Source organism: Bombus fervidus, chromosome 1 (genome assembly GCF_041682495.2).
Source record: "Bombus fervidus isolate BK054 chromosome 1, iyBomFerv1, whole genome shotgun sequence".
Lineage (NCBI taxonomy): Eukaryota > Metazoa > Arthropoda > Insecta > Hymenoptera > Apidae > Bombus > Bombus fervidus.
This window is the reverse complement of record NC_091517.1, coordinates 18,649,347-18,669,251: the sequence shown is the minus strand read 5'-3', so window position 1 is coordinate 18,669,251 and position 19,905 is coordinate 18,649,347. Positions and strand designations below refer to the sequence as shown.

Below are 19,905 nucleotides of genomic sequence, written 5' to 3'. Positions count from 1 at the left end.
TTTAGTCGCCGAGCAATATACTAATGGTGTATGTACATAGAAATATAGAGAAACGAATACACACCGAGTATATTTACAATGAATTAACGGGGGCGTTAATGCAAAATCCCCGGGACTACTCGCCATTAGTTTAAACAGATTTCCAGCGTATCCGCGACCTCGCATCTACATAACCGGGAGAGAGAGGGCGCGTACCGAAATTAAACACTCCTCGTTGAAAACTGAACCGTATTATCTCGAGCTGGCGGGACGCCTGAATCCTCCTCCGCGAATTTTCCGGCCAGCCTATGATACGCTTTGCCGGATAATAGGGTCAGTACGAACAATAACCGGCCTTTCTTCCATGAATATCGGTGCACCTACTGTATTAATATTGGTGAAGTACATATTTGATATCGAAGGAATTGGATAGGCCGCAGCTGCTATAATTTTGGAGTTACATTGTGGCCTTCGTTGATAAGTTCAAGCAGTTTAAGATAAGATTATATGTACATATAACTATGGTTAACGCTACGGTATATAGCTACGGTAGCTCGAAATTATTTTAACCAATACGCGGGCAAGAAAGAAAGACTAAAAGAAGTAGGGTAGAAGATGGTAATAGTTCTAAATTCTAATAGTTCTAAAATAGTTCTAAGATCAGATATTAGCGTGTATAATCGCATACGTTAATATTTTTTGACATTTTAACACGTCCACCTTTAACGCAGGTAAAACAACGGTGATCACGATGTTGAAATAATCTTAAACGATGAGATATCAATGAAATTCGCGAATCTCAAAGCTATAGCTTGTAATAGAAAAGGATTTTTTTCGAAAAAAATCATTAAAGATTCATGTTCGCGTTCATTCATAAAACAATCCTTAAAAAACTCCAGACACCATTCCATCTTACTGGAAGTTATTTTCACGACATTTTCCAGCGATCCGTTTTCTCGTTCGCGGATGACGAATTAAATAGTAATCAGTTTTAATAAATTCATTCAAGCCCCTCCGTTCGTTCGAACACGAACAGACGAACTGCTCGACTTCCTGCCGGCTCGTCCGGAGATTTTATCTTTCTCAAACTTTCATAACTAGCGGGCTGCATTGGCAATGTATCTTCGAGGATTCAATAAAGCACGAAGGGCCGCGGAAGTAACGAGGAACGCTGCCGACGCGTGCACTTTGTCAGCCGTTCCCTAATTAATTCCGAGTAATCGCGTAGAATGTTAATCCGATGCGTCAGCGATCGACATGCGTGAACACAGACGAAAGGGTTGTTCACTGTACGATATTGCCATACTGAATGTTCCTTTATGCTTGACGTACACTCCCACGTTTGTAAGTCGGCTAAATGTCTGGTTAGTATCGTATGAAAAATATATCTTAGAAATTCTATTAGTTTCTATGAAACAGTATGAGTAGCAAAGTTGAAAAAGGTCCTACCTATAGACGCGCACGACCTTTAACTTTTGTGAAGTTTGAACGTGATATTACAGGACGCGTGGACAATTCAAAGGAAAATTGTCGATACGATTGAAATACGACATGCAATCGGACACTTACCCGAATACTTCTCCGACTGCATCTGTTCGGTTGGCACGAAGTTTCCCGTGGCATTCGGTGGACAACCATTTCGATTTTGTTGCGTACGTAGCGTGTGAGTCGCATGCAGAGATGGACCGCGCGGTGGTACTTCCGGTGGTGCTGGTTCTGGAGGCGAATCTCTACCAGTGTCTGTAAAAGATCGCGTAGCAACTTAAATTCCCCCGTTCTGTCGTGTTAAAAGATCGAATAAATATTTTATACGTGCATTTATATTTAAAACATGCAGGGAACCGTTTGCAAGCTGTTGAATTTTAATCTCGCCCGATTATTTTGTCATCACATTGTTACGATGTAATTAGCGACGAACGTACGTTTCGATATTACTCGGTTATAATATAATATAAGATATTATAGTAATTTGCTAATGAATTTTATAGTAATTTTCCAAATGACGTGAAAGATTGTAACAACCAAGGTGACCACCCACGGGACGCGTACCATGACAAAATTACTCGTCAATGGGGGCACCGGTGCACGGGACACCGTAGGAAGGACGCATCTTCACCGACGCGTGATATACAACGTTTATTTCACGGTCGAATTATTGCATATATCGGCACAATTATATGAAAGTCCATTCTCGCTCATTTGCGTCCCCTTATCCGCGTTCCATGATACCGCGATTATCGCCCAGTGGAAACGCGAGCAATTAAACAGCATCATTGACTGGCCGTTTCCTAATTACGTTTTATGCATGCGGGTACGAAGGATCTATTTTACGTCAGATTATCTATGTCGGCTCGGTATACGAAGAGAGAAAAAAAAAAGAGAGCGGAAAAATTTGCGATGGTCGTTTCTCCCGACAGGTACAGATAAACCATGTTCTATTGTACACATAGGAAAAATCAATCACGCACGTATCTAGATAGTCGATACGAATGTTCAGCTCTGCTCTTAACTGCGAACGCTTATTACGGCGTTTAAAGCAGCGACGGTAATTCTAAAAATTTTTCATTTCCGGACAGGGTGCGCGGTTCCGGCCCTTAGGGGTTCGCGTTGCGGGCATTCCGTAGTCGAGTTGCTTATAAAGTTATTCAAACTTGTAAGGAACTCTTGCCGGCGAATAATTAAAGTTACCTAAATGCAAAGGGCACAAAAGAAGGGCTGGCAGGCATGCTGCGAGCAACTAGACCGACCGTTCAGGCACGTACTCATGAAAACACATGCCCGGATGGCGACGCGTACGCATCCGCTAAAAATAAACACTTCATTGTACATGACCGTTTTTCTTGGGTTTATGAATGGTGCATGGAATTAAATTTCAAAAACAAAAAAAAAAAAAAAGAAAGAAAAAGCCACTATCCTGCTAATGAATATGGAGACTTCTCTCGTGGAGGCAGAAGCAGTTAGTAGAATTTATAGATGATTCACTCGAAAAACAAATTGAAAGAATAATTCTTATCAATAATAACAATTTTCCAACAGTTAAAAATGAAATCTCTTTATACTTTCTTTTAGATTATTTTTATTCTTCGCATAACAAATCTATCTTTCTGAAAATAATCGTTACTCGTTGAAGAATATTTAAGAACTCCATGTAACAAGAATCTTGCATCGTGTACAAAGAACGAACTATTCTTCTCCTTGGTTTCATCGACTGAACAAGTTAAACCGAAATTAATCGTACTTATCCCGTGCAAATTGCAATTTGCAAACGCGATCCGTGTATCTTGTAAGAACACGTGAGGATAATAGATACTGCCGGCAATAAGGGACGATGACGCGGCAAATCGATAACGCGTTAAGCATATATATAATTGAGGCAATGTATAACCATTAGGGGTTGTTAATGTTACAGCGCGCATTATTGTAAATCAAGGTTAACTGCAATACGGTGGTTTATTACGCTTTCGCGAAGCTGTGTAACTTGGTTTGCGGCAACTCCGACGCCGGATAATGGAATTTCGCTCTTCAGCCATCTGGATTAAAATCTATTAACTTAGCGATCGCAACTTGCTCCTGCTCCCTCTCTAATTTCATATTCATGTGCTTGCAGCTGACTTATTTCGTGATATATAAAACATTTTTCTTTCACGAGGTTGGCTTTATACATGTGTTGACATTTTATTAATCATCGAGCTTGGCGAACAGATTACACTATGAGACACGATCAACTCTCATTGATGAAATCTTAAAGAATATTGAAGTACTCCAATACAACGCGAATTAACATTACTCGGTGCTAAAATAATGAGTTTTGCGTAAGATTTCCGAGATTCTCAAGTTGTTGAGGAAAAATTTTAATGGCTCTACATATATCAAGACTCAGAATGCAGAATATATCAACTTTTAAATACTCGATACCCATGAGAAATTTCGGTTTCAACCAAGAGTTAAAATTTATCAGATCACAAGTGAAGTTTTATTGAGAATTCAGAATTCATCAGAATTATTAAGCGTGGAATCGTGTCCCAGACGATCGAAAATATTTCAAAGTTGATCGGTAATCATAAGTATCTTTCAAAATTCATCGGTATACTTAATCCAAGTAGACTGTCTCAAAGCAGAAAACGACGAACTACGTGCAACGAGTGCAACGCACACACAATGTTACGTACCTGTGAAGTAAATAGGCCTGGACAGAGCTGCGCGTGTGAAGGAATGTGCAGAAGAGAAAAGTGCGTTAGTGCGGCAAGGTTAGGCGTGTGCACGCGCGAATTGGAACGTGCTGTTACGTGATGCAAGCCGGCTTGGTGAGCGAACAAAAGTCGAGCGATGTGTGAACGACTGCTTGAATGAGAGAGAAGAAAACAGAAAAAATAAAAGGGCAGAGAAGAAATAAACGAATAATGCCGAATGACACGACGCTACGCCGTTACGCTCAACGATAACGACGATGTAACGAAATCGCGCGTGTACGTGCGACCTGAATTACGAAAAATCAGTCGCTGGTAATAATTAAACCGTTCAAGCTCTCTTTCCACGTTGACAGCGCTGAGAACCTTGCTCGTTAACGCGAACCTCGTCTTCTTCCTTTTTTTTTTTTTTTTTTCTTATCATTTCATATTTTTTTGTTGCTTTTATTCCTAGGTCAAACTCCGATTCACAACGATTGAAATCGAATCGTAACACTTTTGACACAGTATGATAGGCGATGATGAATCGTCATGCGAGTCGTTGATCTGCAATAAGCTAGATAACTATTGATATGAAAGAATAAAGATTAGATCTTTTCTACCTGCTAGCGATCTTGAATTGTTATTTCTATTTACTTGGTTCACTTGAGAGGTACATTTTGCCCTTTTATCGTGTTTACACAAGCTTTCATTTAATTTTGTTTCATATTTATTTATTTAGTAACCGATAACGATATTCCCTCTGCTTGAGAATTCACGTGTACTCTGATATTTCCGACGAATCATGTCCATATTGCTTCTATCGTTTCTCTAACAAATTCAGGATCGAATTGCGATTCAATTTATGTTTAATATCTCTTATAATTAGTATCGATTTTCATCTAGAATAATTATTCTAATAAACGTGTCGCAACAATTGAATTCAATTCTAGACACAAACAACAAATCCAACGTTCTAATCAACCTCGTATTTATAAAAAATTGAGAGAGGTGCAACATTTTAATCCTTTTCAATGATCCATTAATATGAATTATGAATTCTAGAAACTGACAAGAATAGATTCATCACATTTACAGGTAATACATAATGTAACACATGTATACACGAATATGGACACAAGGATTACCCTGTTGTGTATGATTACGTTAGAATTAACCAGGTGCGTCGATCAATAGCGTGAATTACAAACGAAGACCGTTTCTCTTCGGTGCACCGGAGTGTTAGTCGATATTTTCCGTAATAAGCGGTGATAATTGCTTAATTAAAGCGAACCGTGAAACGCGCAATGCGTTCCTGTCAGTGGCAGCCGCGTCGCTCCCGTATCTTGGACGACTTTACCGTCGAAGCGTACATTCGTTGCAGTTATTGAACAATCTGCCGGCATTGTTCGAGTGTTGGGAACACCTGTAACGCTCAATTACAAAGTCGATAGCCCGCGTTGACGAGAAAAATGTCCGCCACGGCATCTCGCGACTCAATGATGAGTTATTCTCCTGCATTTATTGACGACGATGCAAACGAATAGCAGTGTATCATTTTCTTTCGTTTTTATCGCGATTCTTCTTGAAAAAGGTTCACGTCTTTTTTACTGTATATGTGGTAGAAAAAAATATGACGAGGTTGAAAATTAATCGAGCGTAAAAGTAAATACATGTCCGATAGCCGAAGCAGAAATTTGAGACGATCTAAGAGGAGATAAGACGCCTCGAGACTCGACAAAAGTGTTCAACTCCATACAAAGATGACGTTTGGCTCGTTTCACCGAAAGTAATTTAGTCAATATATTATTTCCATATCGAGTTTCTAGTAAAAATGATTCGTGAATCGACAGAAATTAAAAAAATTCTTCTTTCTTTTTTTAAAGCTAATAGCGTGTCACGTCGCTTTTATTTACGGATTCTCTATTAAATAATTAAATTTCAAACTCGACACGTTACACGCTGCGGCCTTATTTTTCTACCATTTTTATAACAATTCGCAATTTACAAGATCTATTATTATACTTGCGGTTAACGATGCATGCGCCGGAGGTTATTGTAGCGTGTTATCAACAATAACAGTATCGACGGATTGTCAGGGTTGTCAACGACGGTGTTTCTATCGTAGATTATAATCGTTTGTCAGTCGATCGTTTTTATTTCGTTCCTACGCGAAATCGTTCTACATGGATACGACGGCATAATGCTAGCTGCAGGCAACGCGTTGCCCGCATCGAGTTAAAATCGATTGTTGCCACGATGACGGTCCGTGCGACGTCATTGACTGCGGTTCAAATCGCATTGTGATCTGTGATGGATTACCGTTTATATCGAAGCGTACATCAAATCGAAATCAATTTTCTTTCGCGATCGCCAGAATTATCTTCGTTGAATGCGCGCACCGAACCATGCCCGCTACGTGAATACGGAAAATCGTGTAACTTCAGGAGCATTGTGGTTTCTGATGGACTTCAAATATCGTTTCGCCAACAGGAAAATTAATAACTTGATTTAACGTCGTTCAACATCTAGCGAGTGTATACACGTAGAATATTCAATTAAATCACTTTTTATTGCATCTCAAATATAAACGCTCAATCACGATAGAATTTTGAGTGCTACGTAGATTTCAACAAAAATATCTTCTTTTCGGTATAACTTTACAACAGTTTGACCGTTACACTTTGACTGCCACGTTGGTCTTATATGACCGGTCACGGGTTTTCCCGTGACACCACGGTGTTCATTGATGACCGGAGCGCTTGAACTTCTTACGATTGTAAAAATTGAATGAAAATTGACAGATAGGGGATTTTGAATATAACCGATAAATAGAAGATACTTTGAAACAAAAAGTGCCCCATTGAACAATTAAACATTTTTATTGCAACATCAACAAAAAAAGAAAATGAGAAGAAATCTTGCATCTAACGATGCACTGTGTTAAAACATTGTGGCGTCTTGAGCGAAACATGTGATTTCAGCGTGACAGTCAAAATGTTAACTCGGAACAATCTTCTAATGAACCTTTATGTCAGATAAATACAATGATAAAATCCGATGATATACTCAATTGTATTACTATAGTAAAACAACATTGATATAAAGTTCTTTGAAGAAAAATAACGATATTCTACACTGCATATTTCCACGCACTCAACTGTTTCTCATTATCATTTTCAGTCACAAAACTTTGAACCAGATCTTCAGCCAATCGAATTTCCCTCATCTTCTCTTTCCATTAACAACTGTTGCAATTTATAAATTTATAAATTTTTATACTATCGATGGACGAACTTGGTTATCTACAGGATGCTTGTTTATTCACACGTTTAATCCTACGCGAAGACCGATAGGACATTGACGAAGTGGAAGTTTAGTCAATCGCAGCTAACCAATCGCGGATCGTGATGGCGACCGCGGACAAAGGGGCGAACCAGGTTATCCCTGGACCGTGGATAGAGTTAGTCAGACGCTGGCAAGGGTGTACAAGGTGGCCGACAGTGACTTGATGCGGTTAGCGATTCGCGCTGCTAACTCGATTTGATGCTCTAATGCCTTCGTCACGTCCGACGTAGCTGGCGTATTCATGTAAATACGAATTATTTCCCGGCAGTCGCTGCGGTCGCGACGTTCGTTGACCACTGCAACACTGCTTAAGGATTCATCTTGTCTGGTGGAAATTTATTTGTGACTCGATTCGAATTATGATAATATTATTCGAAATAAAATCTCGCGAGAGAAGATTAGGTTGACGTCGATGATGAATTTTTGAAGATTGTTGTTACATCTAAATTTTTTAGTAAATTCTGTTTTCCGTTGAAGGAAACTGGGAATGGATAAAGGAATGCGTATCTAATCCGAGTTCAGAGTAACGAATACCGATGTTTCGGATATTGGTCTAGAAATTCGGAATTTTATTCGTAATACTTGTGATTTTATACGAAACATAAAAAGTAAAGTAAACCTAGTTACTTTGAAAAAGCAAACTTTCAAATGTAGTTTAAATTAAAAGTAAATTCGTAAAAAAACCGAGTTACGAAATTTGTTTGCTTTAACACGGAAAACTGGGTTATACAGTTTATTTGTAGTAAAAAGTGTGTTGCTCGAATCAAAGAGAATCACGCTCCCAAATAATTCATAAGAATTCACACACGAGTAAAACATTTTCCTATGAAATTTTTTCATAAATATAACATTCACAAGTTACGACATTATGACAAACATCTAGGATAATTTTCAGTTTGAATTATGCCAAATTATGCTAAATTATAATCTTTTTCTTCCATAAACAAATCAAATTCTCATCGTAGAAAGTTAAACAGCCAACGAATTACAGTCGAAATTGGAAAATCTAAGTACACACATTCAACTCTATTTATCTTCAGCAGCGATAATCGCTTATCACTTTTATTCGAGCTACCGAAACAATGGCTCATTAAGAATCCCGTTCGCCGATGGTAACATCCGATAAGGTTCAGCCTGTTAAAGTTTCCATAAACGAGAACTACGGAGATTCTCTATTTGGTTTTGCCGAAACGTATCACGATTAAGCTCGATATTAGGTTACCGCATGTCCGTACATTTTCGGTCTGGAACGAAGCGGAAGAAGTACAACGGTAACGATAATGGTGAACACGGACTATTGGCATAGTTTTCAAGTGGTGCTTAAAATTATTCCTATTTCGAGAAACCTGGCCACAATCCAGCTTGTCTCATGCCTTCTAGACCAGGTCCTACCATTTAAACAAAAAGAAGAAAAAAGAAAAAAAAAGATAGAAGAAGATGGATGAAAGATTTGAAAAAAAAAGATAAAACTGGAAATAAAAGACAAATGTTTTATTCCATTCACGATCGATAGCACTGCGTGTGGCACCTTTTCCTCTTGTGTTCGCTTTTTCGTTTCCCTGTAATTTATACGATTTCCCGGCCGATCGTATTTCACATTAAACTGCCGACCGAATGGATCAGATGTGCCTGGGTCCGTTCAAAGATGCGGCTTTGTTGGCCGCATTATTTGCAATTTAAATAATCCGACAGATCGGTAATTAATCGTTCGGTTCGACAACATTTTTTCCCCCGCTCGAATAAGCTAATATCGGCCGAGGCCGGGATTTACATTGGTACGCGAACCGAATGGACACACGATCGGCGCAGTTAAATTTTCTAGGGCAATCGCACCAATCGATATCATATTTGTTGGCTCGCGGCTTCGTTTCAGGAAATTAAATTCTGCAATCCGGGCCCCACCGGCGCGACGCTGGGCACACGTGTTCTTTGATTCACCGCCTTAATTGCCTTCCGTCTTTTTATTTCGATGGTAATTGGAACGGTAATAGGGAATTTTTGTGCGGAACGCTCGGCAATGTCGCCAAACGAGATGCTTTTTGAAATGTATACACTGTGTGTAATAGACGGTTGTGATGGATTTGACATTCGAAGTATAAACTTTTATATTGGATGTTGAAAATAGTGATTGCGATTCGGAACTAGATTTTGAATTACATATATCCTTTTAGTCACAGATGGGATTGCTACGGAGGAAAAGATTTTTTTCATATTTTAAACGCTATAACAAATTTAATTAATTGCGACTAAAACTAATTTATTTAGAAAATTACGTAATTAGAAGTTATATGAAAATTATAATCTGCAACAAAATTCTTTCGCTTCTGATAAAAAACAGTTAAAATACATTTGCCTTTACACGATGAATTTTATCATATTTTTTCCACAAAGAAAATTAATATAAATTAAAATAAATATAGCAGAATGCTAGGGACTTTTAATCTCTTCTCTCTTGTGCCTATTCTAACCTCAACAACTAACGTGGGAAACGGCAAACTCCGAACATGTTTACATACAAAATTAAATTTCATTCGAAGTACCAGCATATTTTGGTATTAAGATAGTCTTAATTCTAGAATATTTTATACAGAGTAAACGTCATCTTGAGATCCGTTATTCGACAATCTTCGACGCTATATTGCCTGTCGGAATGTCCCTGCGGTCTAATGGAGGCATCTCGTGGCATCTATTAGCAAATGGTTCCCAACGGTCAGTGCTTGCCCGCGTTAACCCCGTGCTCGCCACCGTCAGAAAGACGATTGATATTACATTAGATCAGCGTAGTCTAATATAGGCCAGTCGAAAACCATGTTACTAAATTGCTGATCACTAGAGGGACTTGGCACAATTACGATCCCACGTCCACATAAACCTACTCCAGACACGTATTCAATGCGAGTATATAGCCATGAAACTCTTCGTTCCTGACGATTCGCAAATTTCAAGGGGCATATAAATATTTTAACGTTTATTATACCGAGTTTCTCGCTCGAATTGTGTATTAAATTTTTTTAACGAAGTCCTATTATATTTTGGCGATGATTATAAGCGTGAAATCGATCCAAGCATATGTATCTACATCGATTAGCGGGAGATTTCTACGCTTTTATAAAATCCACTGATCCTAATCAAACTCTCCTTCTTACGTCAAACATCCTGGACATCCATCTTTTCTCCCTCAAACGTTAGATTGATTTTACAATTTCTCATTTCACGGTCCGAAAATAAATTTAACCAATCCTCAGGAGCAGGACATGGGATCGGCGGAGTAACCGGAGGCGACACACGCACCAACAGATACCCACATCTATGCCGTCGTCGTTCACGTGTCACTGATACGTCAACGTCGAGAAGTTTGATCTAGCGATCCGCTTTAACGGGCGCCTCCGTGCGCCCGGAGGGCAAAGACTCAGAGCCGAGTATCTGTCTTCGCAGCGTTGCGCCACCTATGTACCTACCTAACCTTATGTACGCGACCTAAGAAGCTCTACATAGGCGTCGAACGAAGGGAAGCAGGGTCTTAATCCGCGCCGCTAATTTCCACGGAATCTACGCGTAATGCGATCACACTTCGGCAAGCAGAGGCAATGGCTGGCGAAGCAGCAAATTCCCGGACGAAACGACCCGTAACCGGCGCGGCGTGCTCGATCTTTGCCCGGCTGTTCCTATCCTTCGCTTTGCCTCTCAGCTTTCCTAACACCCCAACACGGTTCGACATCGTCGTTGTTTCGCGATATCGGCAGACGACTAATTGGTAGCCGGGGCTCCGGCGTCAACGAAACACCCCGGCCAAACGAGATCCGACGAAATTTCGTTTAAAAGTTTGGCAGCCAGCCTCGCCACGACGACATCGAGAACTCGCCGACGGAGCCACGGCTACGATGCCTGAGAGGGCAGGGAACTCGAGAAGCCGCAAAGCTACTTTCTCATCTCCGTGGTAACGCTAAAACTGCGTTACGCGGCACACCGAGGAACCTGCTGAACGACGTACCCGCGACCAGCCCAGGCCTAAATACCCACGGCATTCCAAAACAATATAGCCGCTCAGCTAACTTCTAACGCTGACCTACGTTCTAACTAGTCCGGCCTCGCTACTCGCAACTGCTAACTCGGTTACTCTTCCAGGCTCCTCGCCTTCCTCTGCCCTCTTCGCCATCGTTTCCTGTTTCGCTTCTCGAAGAGTGAAAACTCCTTTTAGTACCGGGTGTTGTTCAAATTTTTTAAATAATTATATAGTAAACAGGCAACTATCAGAACCAATTGGAACCGAGGTGATTCGGAAAATCGAATTGTTCGGGATAATGAAACATGCATGCAATTACCAAAAAATGCTTCCTTCTAATGCATTAAAAATTCTTTCTTCCTTATTTCGCTATGCAACAATTCTGCTTTCCTTGCTTAGAATATCCAATCCGGCATTTTTTAAAATTCTGAGAAGTTCGTTCGTTCACGGAAACGAGTCCAAATCCAACCAGCATTGAGCAATAAAACAAAACTTCACTTAACGAACAAATGAAATTTAAATTTCGATGAAACCTTCTTTGAGACTGCTTGCTTGGACCAGTCGTTTTCTCGTTGACACTACGAAAGGAAAATGTGTAAGACGGACGCCGTCGCCCTTATGGAAACTTCGTAGCCGGTTACATTGACGAGCCACGACACCGCAGGATCCGACAACAATGAACTTATCTCTCAAAACCGAGAGTCCCTTGGTTATTTAATGAGCCGACCCATAAGGCAGTTTGTCGATTACGACGCTGTTAGCCAGCGTAACGGTGGCGCACCGTTTGAAACATTTGCCTTTGCCTCAAGATTCTCCGCTCAGTCCCTTGCCTACGGCCGTTTCGCGAAGCATCGCAATTACCACGCCAGGAACCGTGCGCCGAGCAAACCAGAAATTCGAGTGTAATTGTCCCGCGCGGCCCGCGGTAAAGATCGAGACGGAATTGGATCCTCGCGGGAGATTCTTTGGTGCCTGGTTTATCGCGATCTCTCGTTTCTAACCTTTCGAAAGAACAAAGACTTTTCTTATCTACTTGAGATACCTGGGTTAAGTTTTTGGAAACTTTTGTTAGACTTTTCAAGCAAACATTTTGGAATCTTGCAATTATACATGAAACTTATGAATGAAATTACAGAAGGACGTAAAAGTTTAATACGTATAAGACACTGCCTTTCTTCTTTTCTTTTTCTAATGAACTCAACCTTGTTAAACATTATATTATTTCCCGATTTCCCAATCTTTGCTCGTAGGGAGAGTCTTAATATCGCGTATCGTGTTTTGAGTAGGTATAGAATATAATAATACGATGCAGAGAATAGAAGAAATAAGTATAAAAAGAGTACACTCGAGTCACGGCACAACTTACTAAAAATATCTATGACCGACTTAGCTTCGTTCGAAAAAGAACCGTTCCTAAATTCTTCTACCTTCTTTAAATGACTCGCCAGAAATCTCAGGAATGAAGTCACTCGGAACAGATCACAATTTACATGTCATTCGATACATGTCACTCTGTTCGGTATACTTTTCGAAGAAAGATATGGGATTCGTATCGAATCGCAACAATGCACCGATAAAAATCGCAGATCCTTCCGGTTGAACAGGGTGACTATTAATATTAAGCTTTTAACGAGGAACACGTTTACACGAAACCCGATTTAACTCAGGCCAGGGGCTCGATACCAGCCGGTAATCCTGTTAGTCTGGTAATCGTATTTGAGGCACGGATCGTTAACTTATCGCTTCGCGGGAGATTTTACGTTGCGATTTCCGGGACCGGTTGCGCTAGCGGCAATCAATGAATTTATTCGCGCGCAACTACCCAATGTTTCGAAATGCGCGCGGATTTTCTAACCTTGTTACTTTTGATACTCGATCGTAAGCATTTCCTAACCTCTTTGTTTTCGATGTGTTTCATCCCGATGTATTCGTTCCGATTTTTGAATTCGACATTCCTTGTATAAAATTTCGAATTTCCATGTTTTTGATACTTGATCGTGTATATTTTCTAATCTCTTCAATGTTTCGTTGCATTAACTTCGTCTTAAGATACGTGACGAGCAACGTCTACTAACCTCATACGTAGAATGAAAATTTAAAATGAAAATTTCATCGAGATCGCGTTAACGTTGCTGTGAGCTACGAAGGGTTAAAAAATGTTGAAAATCGCAGTTCCTCACAATATTTGACCTATAACTGTAATAAATCTACATCTTTCAATGTCTGCCGTTTATTTTTGCATCAACCGATTTTCGTGAAATTTTCAGCGTGTCATAAATCTTCAAAATCTGTTGTTTAAATTTTTATTACAGGCTCAGATGAAAAAAGGTTATAAAAAATGACCTTTACTTTTTGCTTCGCAATTTTAACCAATTGCAATATTTTTGAAGAATGTTTTACTCGCCACCTAATAAATTAATTTTTTTAACTCCCCCCCAAAAAAAACTAGTCGTCTGATCCAATTTTAAAAAATTATTCTGTTTCAAAGAATACCAGAATATATATTAATGCATTTTTACTATGTATTTTACTTTTACTTTTTCCAAAAGAAAATTCCATCGCGTACATTTTTTTGATTTCTCAAATGATTACCCGATTCCTATTATACCGATCAATGTGAAGACATTAAAACAAATATAAAAACGCTTGTTTGTCACAACGTGTGCATTTAAACATTGACGATCGTATGGATACTCTCAGTAGTTTAATTTTCTGTCACCAGTTGGCGTATCAAAATTCTCAGTCCCCTAATACATTGTATTGGATCGTTCGGAAAGCTCTTTCGATTTATATTTCGATTCGATATACATTTATTGAATTATATAAGTGCCATTTTGTTCCACGATCTTTCTCCATCTTTCACGCAGCTTGAATATCCCATCCTCCTAGAACCTCTCAGGTTTCTCGTCAAAAAACTTTTTAATATGCCTCCTTACATCGACCAAATCCCTTAAAAATCGGAACAAACTATTCGAGCGATCCAATATATGTTATGAGTAATAACTGAGTGAGGTGAAGTCGTTTCCGAGGTGCGGGGAACGTGGTATTTTGGGACTGCATTGATGATCGCGCTAGCGTTATCGTATTTTCATCGAGTAAGAGTGAGTTAGTGTAAATGCTTAACTAATTTATTTTCTCCTTCTGACACTCATTATTGAGTCAGTTACCAATGACCAATGCGGTCCCAAAGTGCCACGTGACCGTGTTTCCCGCTCTCCAGAACTGGCTTTACATGCCTCGCCAGAAGTGGAGCTTTCTACTCGGTCCTGCATTCCTATGTTCGTGATATCTATTATGGTATCGATATTCCCATGTACACGATTCTTCATTCTCCAATATTCTTGCCACCGATGTACAATTTTTCTAATTTTCTAATTTCTTTACAGTACGTAATTACACGTATTTTCTAATCTCGTCATTTTCAATATATAATTATACATATATATCGAATGCTTATAAGTTATTGCTATAGGATTTTCACTGTCAGTATGTAATACTGCAGGCTTGATAATCTCATGAATCTCAAAATACGAACCTGTACGTTTTCCGACGGCGTTACTTTCGTTCGCGCGCGAGGATGAGTACGAGAATTTGGCGGCAAATGGAATGATTACATGCAATGGGCAAATAATACAACGAATAATGCATGATGCAATGACAGGCAATGAGAATGGCGCGAGAAATGATGGTGCTGGGATGATGTGAAAGTGAACTTACCATTGGTGAGATGCATGCGAGAATGCTCGTCTGGGAAGACGGTTTCGGAACGATCGCTGGCCGTGGAGCTGCTACTCAAAGCACTCGTGTGACCTCGTCGCGTTCGTCGCCCCAAGGTCCCGCCACCGGTGCTCGTCTTTTTCGATGGCGCCGCATAAACCGTTTCACCTGCGGTGTATCAGAATCGTTGGAATATCTTTGGGTACATTAGAATATCTTTTCGTAGAGTCTTGCGACAGTTAAAGCGAATGGAATTTAAAGATGCTATATGCTATCGGAGAATAAGGATACATTTTTGAGCTACTAGACATTTATTCTGGGAATGCGTCGTGGAATGGAACGGAAAAGGATAAATAGAAATGATATTTTTTAAACGCCTGGTTAATTTTTAGACGGATACTTGATTTCGCACTTTTTCATTCTTCAAGTATTTTTATAAAAGAAAAAAGAGTACAGGTTGACGAAGAAGATTCAAATTTAAAAACTAAGAAGAAATAAAAACCATCGAGACAAATAATAAAATAAGAACCTTCACGTGAGTACTTTTTAAACGAAGTTTCCTTATTTTAACACTCGGCTTCGTTTCTCCCAAAATTAAAAGTTTCTCAGACATCCAAGTACGCTTCTACCGACTCTCCATATTTTTCTGAAAGAATCCTGGTATTCTACTCTAACTTTCCGACTACATTAACTGGCAATCGATGCAACAGCAAGTTAATATTTACAAGAGCCAGAGACGAGATATCGTGAATGTTATTCCGAATCGCGTAGCGAGCGTTTCTGTTGCATTAATCAAGTCGACCGGGTTGACTCGCAACATAACGTTAGCGAGACTCGTCTCGTGGCATTTGTAAGTATCATCTTCGTTGCAAGTGTATACGAGCAAACGTAACTCGCTCGCGGCTCTAATTAACTCCGTACCGTTGCCATTGCGGGATCTCTCCGATGATATGCTCCCATTGTAATGATGACGGCGAGAGTTGGTGCTCTCCAGGGGAAATGGAGATGCCTGTCGATGATTCGGCGTCAAGGTTGGAGGCGGCGTTGGGAATGGTGTTGTCGGATTATCGGTAGTAGCGGCGCCCTCTGTGTCGGATCCTGTACGATACGATCGGTCACCAACGCCTGCAACCATAAATTTTGCATGATTTTAGTGCTTGAGATTGCCAATGATAGTTAATTGGGATTGGCGGAATTTTATGATTTGATCATTTTCCTTGAGAAATGATAATGCGCAAATTAAATATCGTTATCAAATCCAAATTTCCAAAAAGATATATTCATGCTTAAAGTTGTATTTCTTTTTTATAATAATTCCAACATTAAACATAATTTTCCAAATATTTTCAAATTACCAAAATATAAGTATTCCCCATAATCATTTTGCCTCGTTTTGTCATCTATATAAAATTACGTACAATGGGATGAGAATATTTTGCGGGCGTTTAAAGATCATTAATTTTCATCTCACGAAAACAAGGTTTCGAATCTCTCTCCAATTCCCTTTCTCATTGTAATCCATTAACTCATCGACAAAGGGTCGCCCGTATCCTCAGCGGACCACGTCAAGCCTATCCCAACGCGTCTGCTCTTAAACGTGGCCTCATTGTCATCGGCTTGTCCATCGAACCGAACGAGTGTCCGACGTGTCGCTCACTATGCAAATATGATTGTTCAAGATCGAAATGGGATGTAAACCTGGTTGTCGGACGACGGATCGGTGACTAGTGATTTCATCGCGTTTAAGAACGAATACACTACCGTTCATAATTCATCATATCATCTGTTAATTCCAAAACCTTACGTTTATTAAAACAAATTTAGAATAATCCTCCGTAGGCAAACGAAATTTCATTTCTTGAATTTCTTTCTACCAAGTTTTTATTTTTATTCGAAAAACTTTCATGACAGAGACAAAGAAATATAACTGATAAATTGATAATTATCCTAAGACTATGTCAAGTTATTTGAAAGCTTGGAATAATGGAAAAATTACACGTAAATTTATTCTATAATTCCAATGTTCCTTTATAATCTAACTTAAATATAACAACGTCCTACTGACTTATGAACGGTAGTGTACCTCTGTCAAGTCAACGACGGGCATAGTCGTCAACGCGATTTGACGTATCCGGTTATACGCGGCATACGCTCCACAGCTATCTCGAGAACAGCGTGCTCTCGCGATATCACCGTCATTTCATTTTACTGCTACCTTTCTTGGGAAGCTTCAATTTGCTCCTGTCCTTGTTAAACTTTCTTTTGTAATTAATTTCCATAGGCAACTTGCAACGGCCACTTCGACCTGTGTCGTTGCTTGGAGTCCGCGTTTACTTAAGTTGCACGTTGCAAGAACAATCGCGCTTTTTAAATCGTAATAACGTAAAACTAAAAATAGTACTTTCTACTAACATCGTAGCGAGTTAATTTGTTGGAGGTAGAATATTTCTTCCATTTGCATTCGCCAATCACAAATTCATTTTAACTTGCTTTTGTTCCGTTCGCAAATGCAAAAAATGTAGGAAAAATAAATCACGCATCACCTTCGATAGCAGTTACTACGTATCATTTCAATTTTCAGTGGAATCGCCACTCGTAGCTCGTACGACACCCGTCACATACCGTCGTATCCTGTTTACGCGCAGGCATCCTGTGCGCTACCGATTGGCTGTGACAATCGGTGCACATCACAGCGGCAACGGTTCATCACGTCGAAATATTCTTGTCGACGATGCTTGACGGTCTGTGACGCGAAAATGACAGTACGCGTGGCTCGATTCAACGCCGCGGCTGATTCAACGATGCTTCGCTGTAAGTGTACCTATCATTTATGTTACACGGCTCAACAGGCGTGATTTTGGTTTAATCCGGGACAAATTTTAATGCGATCTCCTCATTCGTCAGCAGCCTTACGTAGAAATTTTTGAAGATCGTGATTTAACCTTAATTGTAGCATTTTCCAGTACTTGACTAGATTAAGCTAGTAAAAGATTTTATGGATTTTAGCACGTTTAAATTATCCGAAAAAATCCGCAGTTTAGCGATGAAATGCTAGAGCTTTGTACGATATCTACACTCGAAAAAATCCAAAGATAAGAGTACAGTATCGGTTTTCTAAATGTTGCAATACCACCAAATTGCACTATAATCCGAACAGTAAAGAACTTATGTAAAATAACAGGGTTTTGCAGGGAATCATGAACTGGGATTGCGACACTATAAAGTAGCCCAGATATTTCAGGTTAGCTAATCCTGGCTGTAAAGCGCGGAACCGTTCGAAAAACAGGATGGTTGTGGAAAAAGTTACGGTGGATCGAGGGAAGTGTAGAGGATAAGAACAGTAGCTCGTTGGCTGGATTAGGAAGGTGGTTAGAGCCCGTGTTTCGATAGCCTCGCTCCTATTTATCAGCGTGTAAAGAGGTACGAGACTACGTGTTGGAGTACTTAAAAAAATCACGCTGTTCCGCTATTCTTTTTACCTTTGCTCGCCATTTAACCTTCGCTATGCTGTAATGAGAACAATTTGAAATTATGTTGGAGATCTGGCCTGTAATAGACGGCATGTTTCATATAATTCTTTTCATAGAAATAAAGTTGGAAGAGCTTAATGTTCGTAAATTTTGATAATGAAAATATCACACGTTTCTTGCTTTTTAAAAAAAGTTTCTTCGTTCGGTTGTTAACCATATTTAATCTGCTGGCTAATCTTTACGCTACGTAACTTCCGCCAATTAATCCATCCCTCTCGGCGTATGTCGAGTGGTCTGGGCGTATCAATCAATTGTCCAGTATTCCTGGAAAGTTCCAATTTAAAATAGAAAAATATTCTTGAATTTTCAATGTTCCCTGTTCCTCCTTTTAGATGTTATTCGTACAATATATGCATATCGTTGTGAATCTTTATAGCGAAGGAAAACGCATTTTAATGGCATCTGAAATAAAGTTGTATTTCGCGTTCTACTGTAGTTAAACGCTGCAACAAAGTTTAACCGATGCTCGGTCACCTCCTGTTGACTCGACCGAAGTACGACACGGATACGATATTCGTCTCGTTAATTGGCGAATAATTGCTCGTTGAAGGAACGCGCGTTCTAATATACTATTAAACTTCCTTCCGCGGCGAAGGACAAAAGGGTATCAAGACAGCGGGAAAAGATGGGCGTCTCAGGAAGCTATAGCGGGAAGAGTTTAGTATAGAAGAGATGAGGGGATTGAATCTTGTCGGTAATTAATGAGGAAAGTTTTACAAATAGCCGATGGCATAGTCACTAAACGCCTTAGCGAGACCGTGAATTCCATCCGCAAGCAAAATATATCCCGTGAAAGTTAGTTTTTAATTGATAATCTTTCCCGGTATAAACGGTAATCAGCATTCCATTCCGTTTCCCTGTCCACCTAATTGCTCCTTCTTCCCGCCGCTGACTCGTCGATGAGCGAAAGGGAAACGAAGAGAACGAGACTTTCGAGGACTGTAAATAAATTGCGCGTATAGATTTTGCGGGATTTAAGTTTGTTTGAAAGGAAGAGAAAGGCTTTATAGATACTGGGGTATTATACAGTGTATTAAGGAAGAAAAGGGTCTCTTTAAGAGTTTATGGTAGCTATTCACCAAGAAGAATAAAGTGTTTGATACCCTTTTTAACAACATATGAGATGAAAAAAGGGGTTAACAACTCAATTATATATTTCAGA

The 19,905-nt window shown here is 39.6% G+C and overlaps 1 protein-coding gene across 5 annotated transcripts in view; it reads right to left on the bottom strand.

The window, feature by feature from the left end:
- Positions 1-19,905, bottom strand: part of Ten-a (Teneurin-a transmembrane protein) — a 697,656-nt gene that overhangs the window by 384,077 nt on the left and 293,674 nt on the right. For 4 of the 5 annotated variants that reach the window (XM_074111675.1, XM_074111674.1, XM_072006525.1 and 1 more), the window contains exons 5-8: positions 16,135-16,338; positions 15,214-15,381; positions 4,149-4,175; positions 1,549-1,719 (exon numbers count right to left, since the gene is read on the bottom strand). In XM_074111675.1, coding sequence (XP_073967776.1) covers positions 1,549-1,719; positions 4,149-4,175; positions 15,214-15,381; positions 16,135-16,338 — 570 coding nt within the window. The remainder of the gene's footprint in view (positions 1-1,548; positions 1,720-4,148; positions 4,176-15,213; positions 15,382-16,134; positions 16,339-19,905) is intronic. The other variant, XM_074111677.1, reaches the window with a different exon arrangement.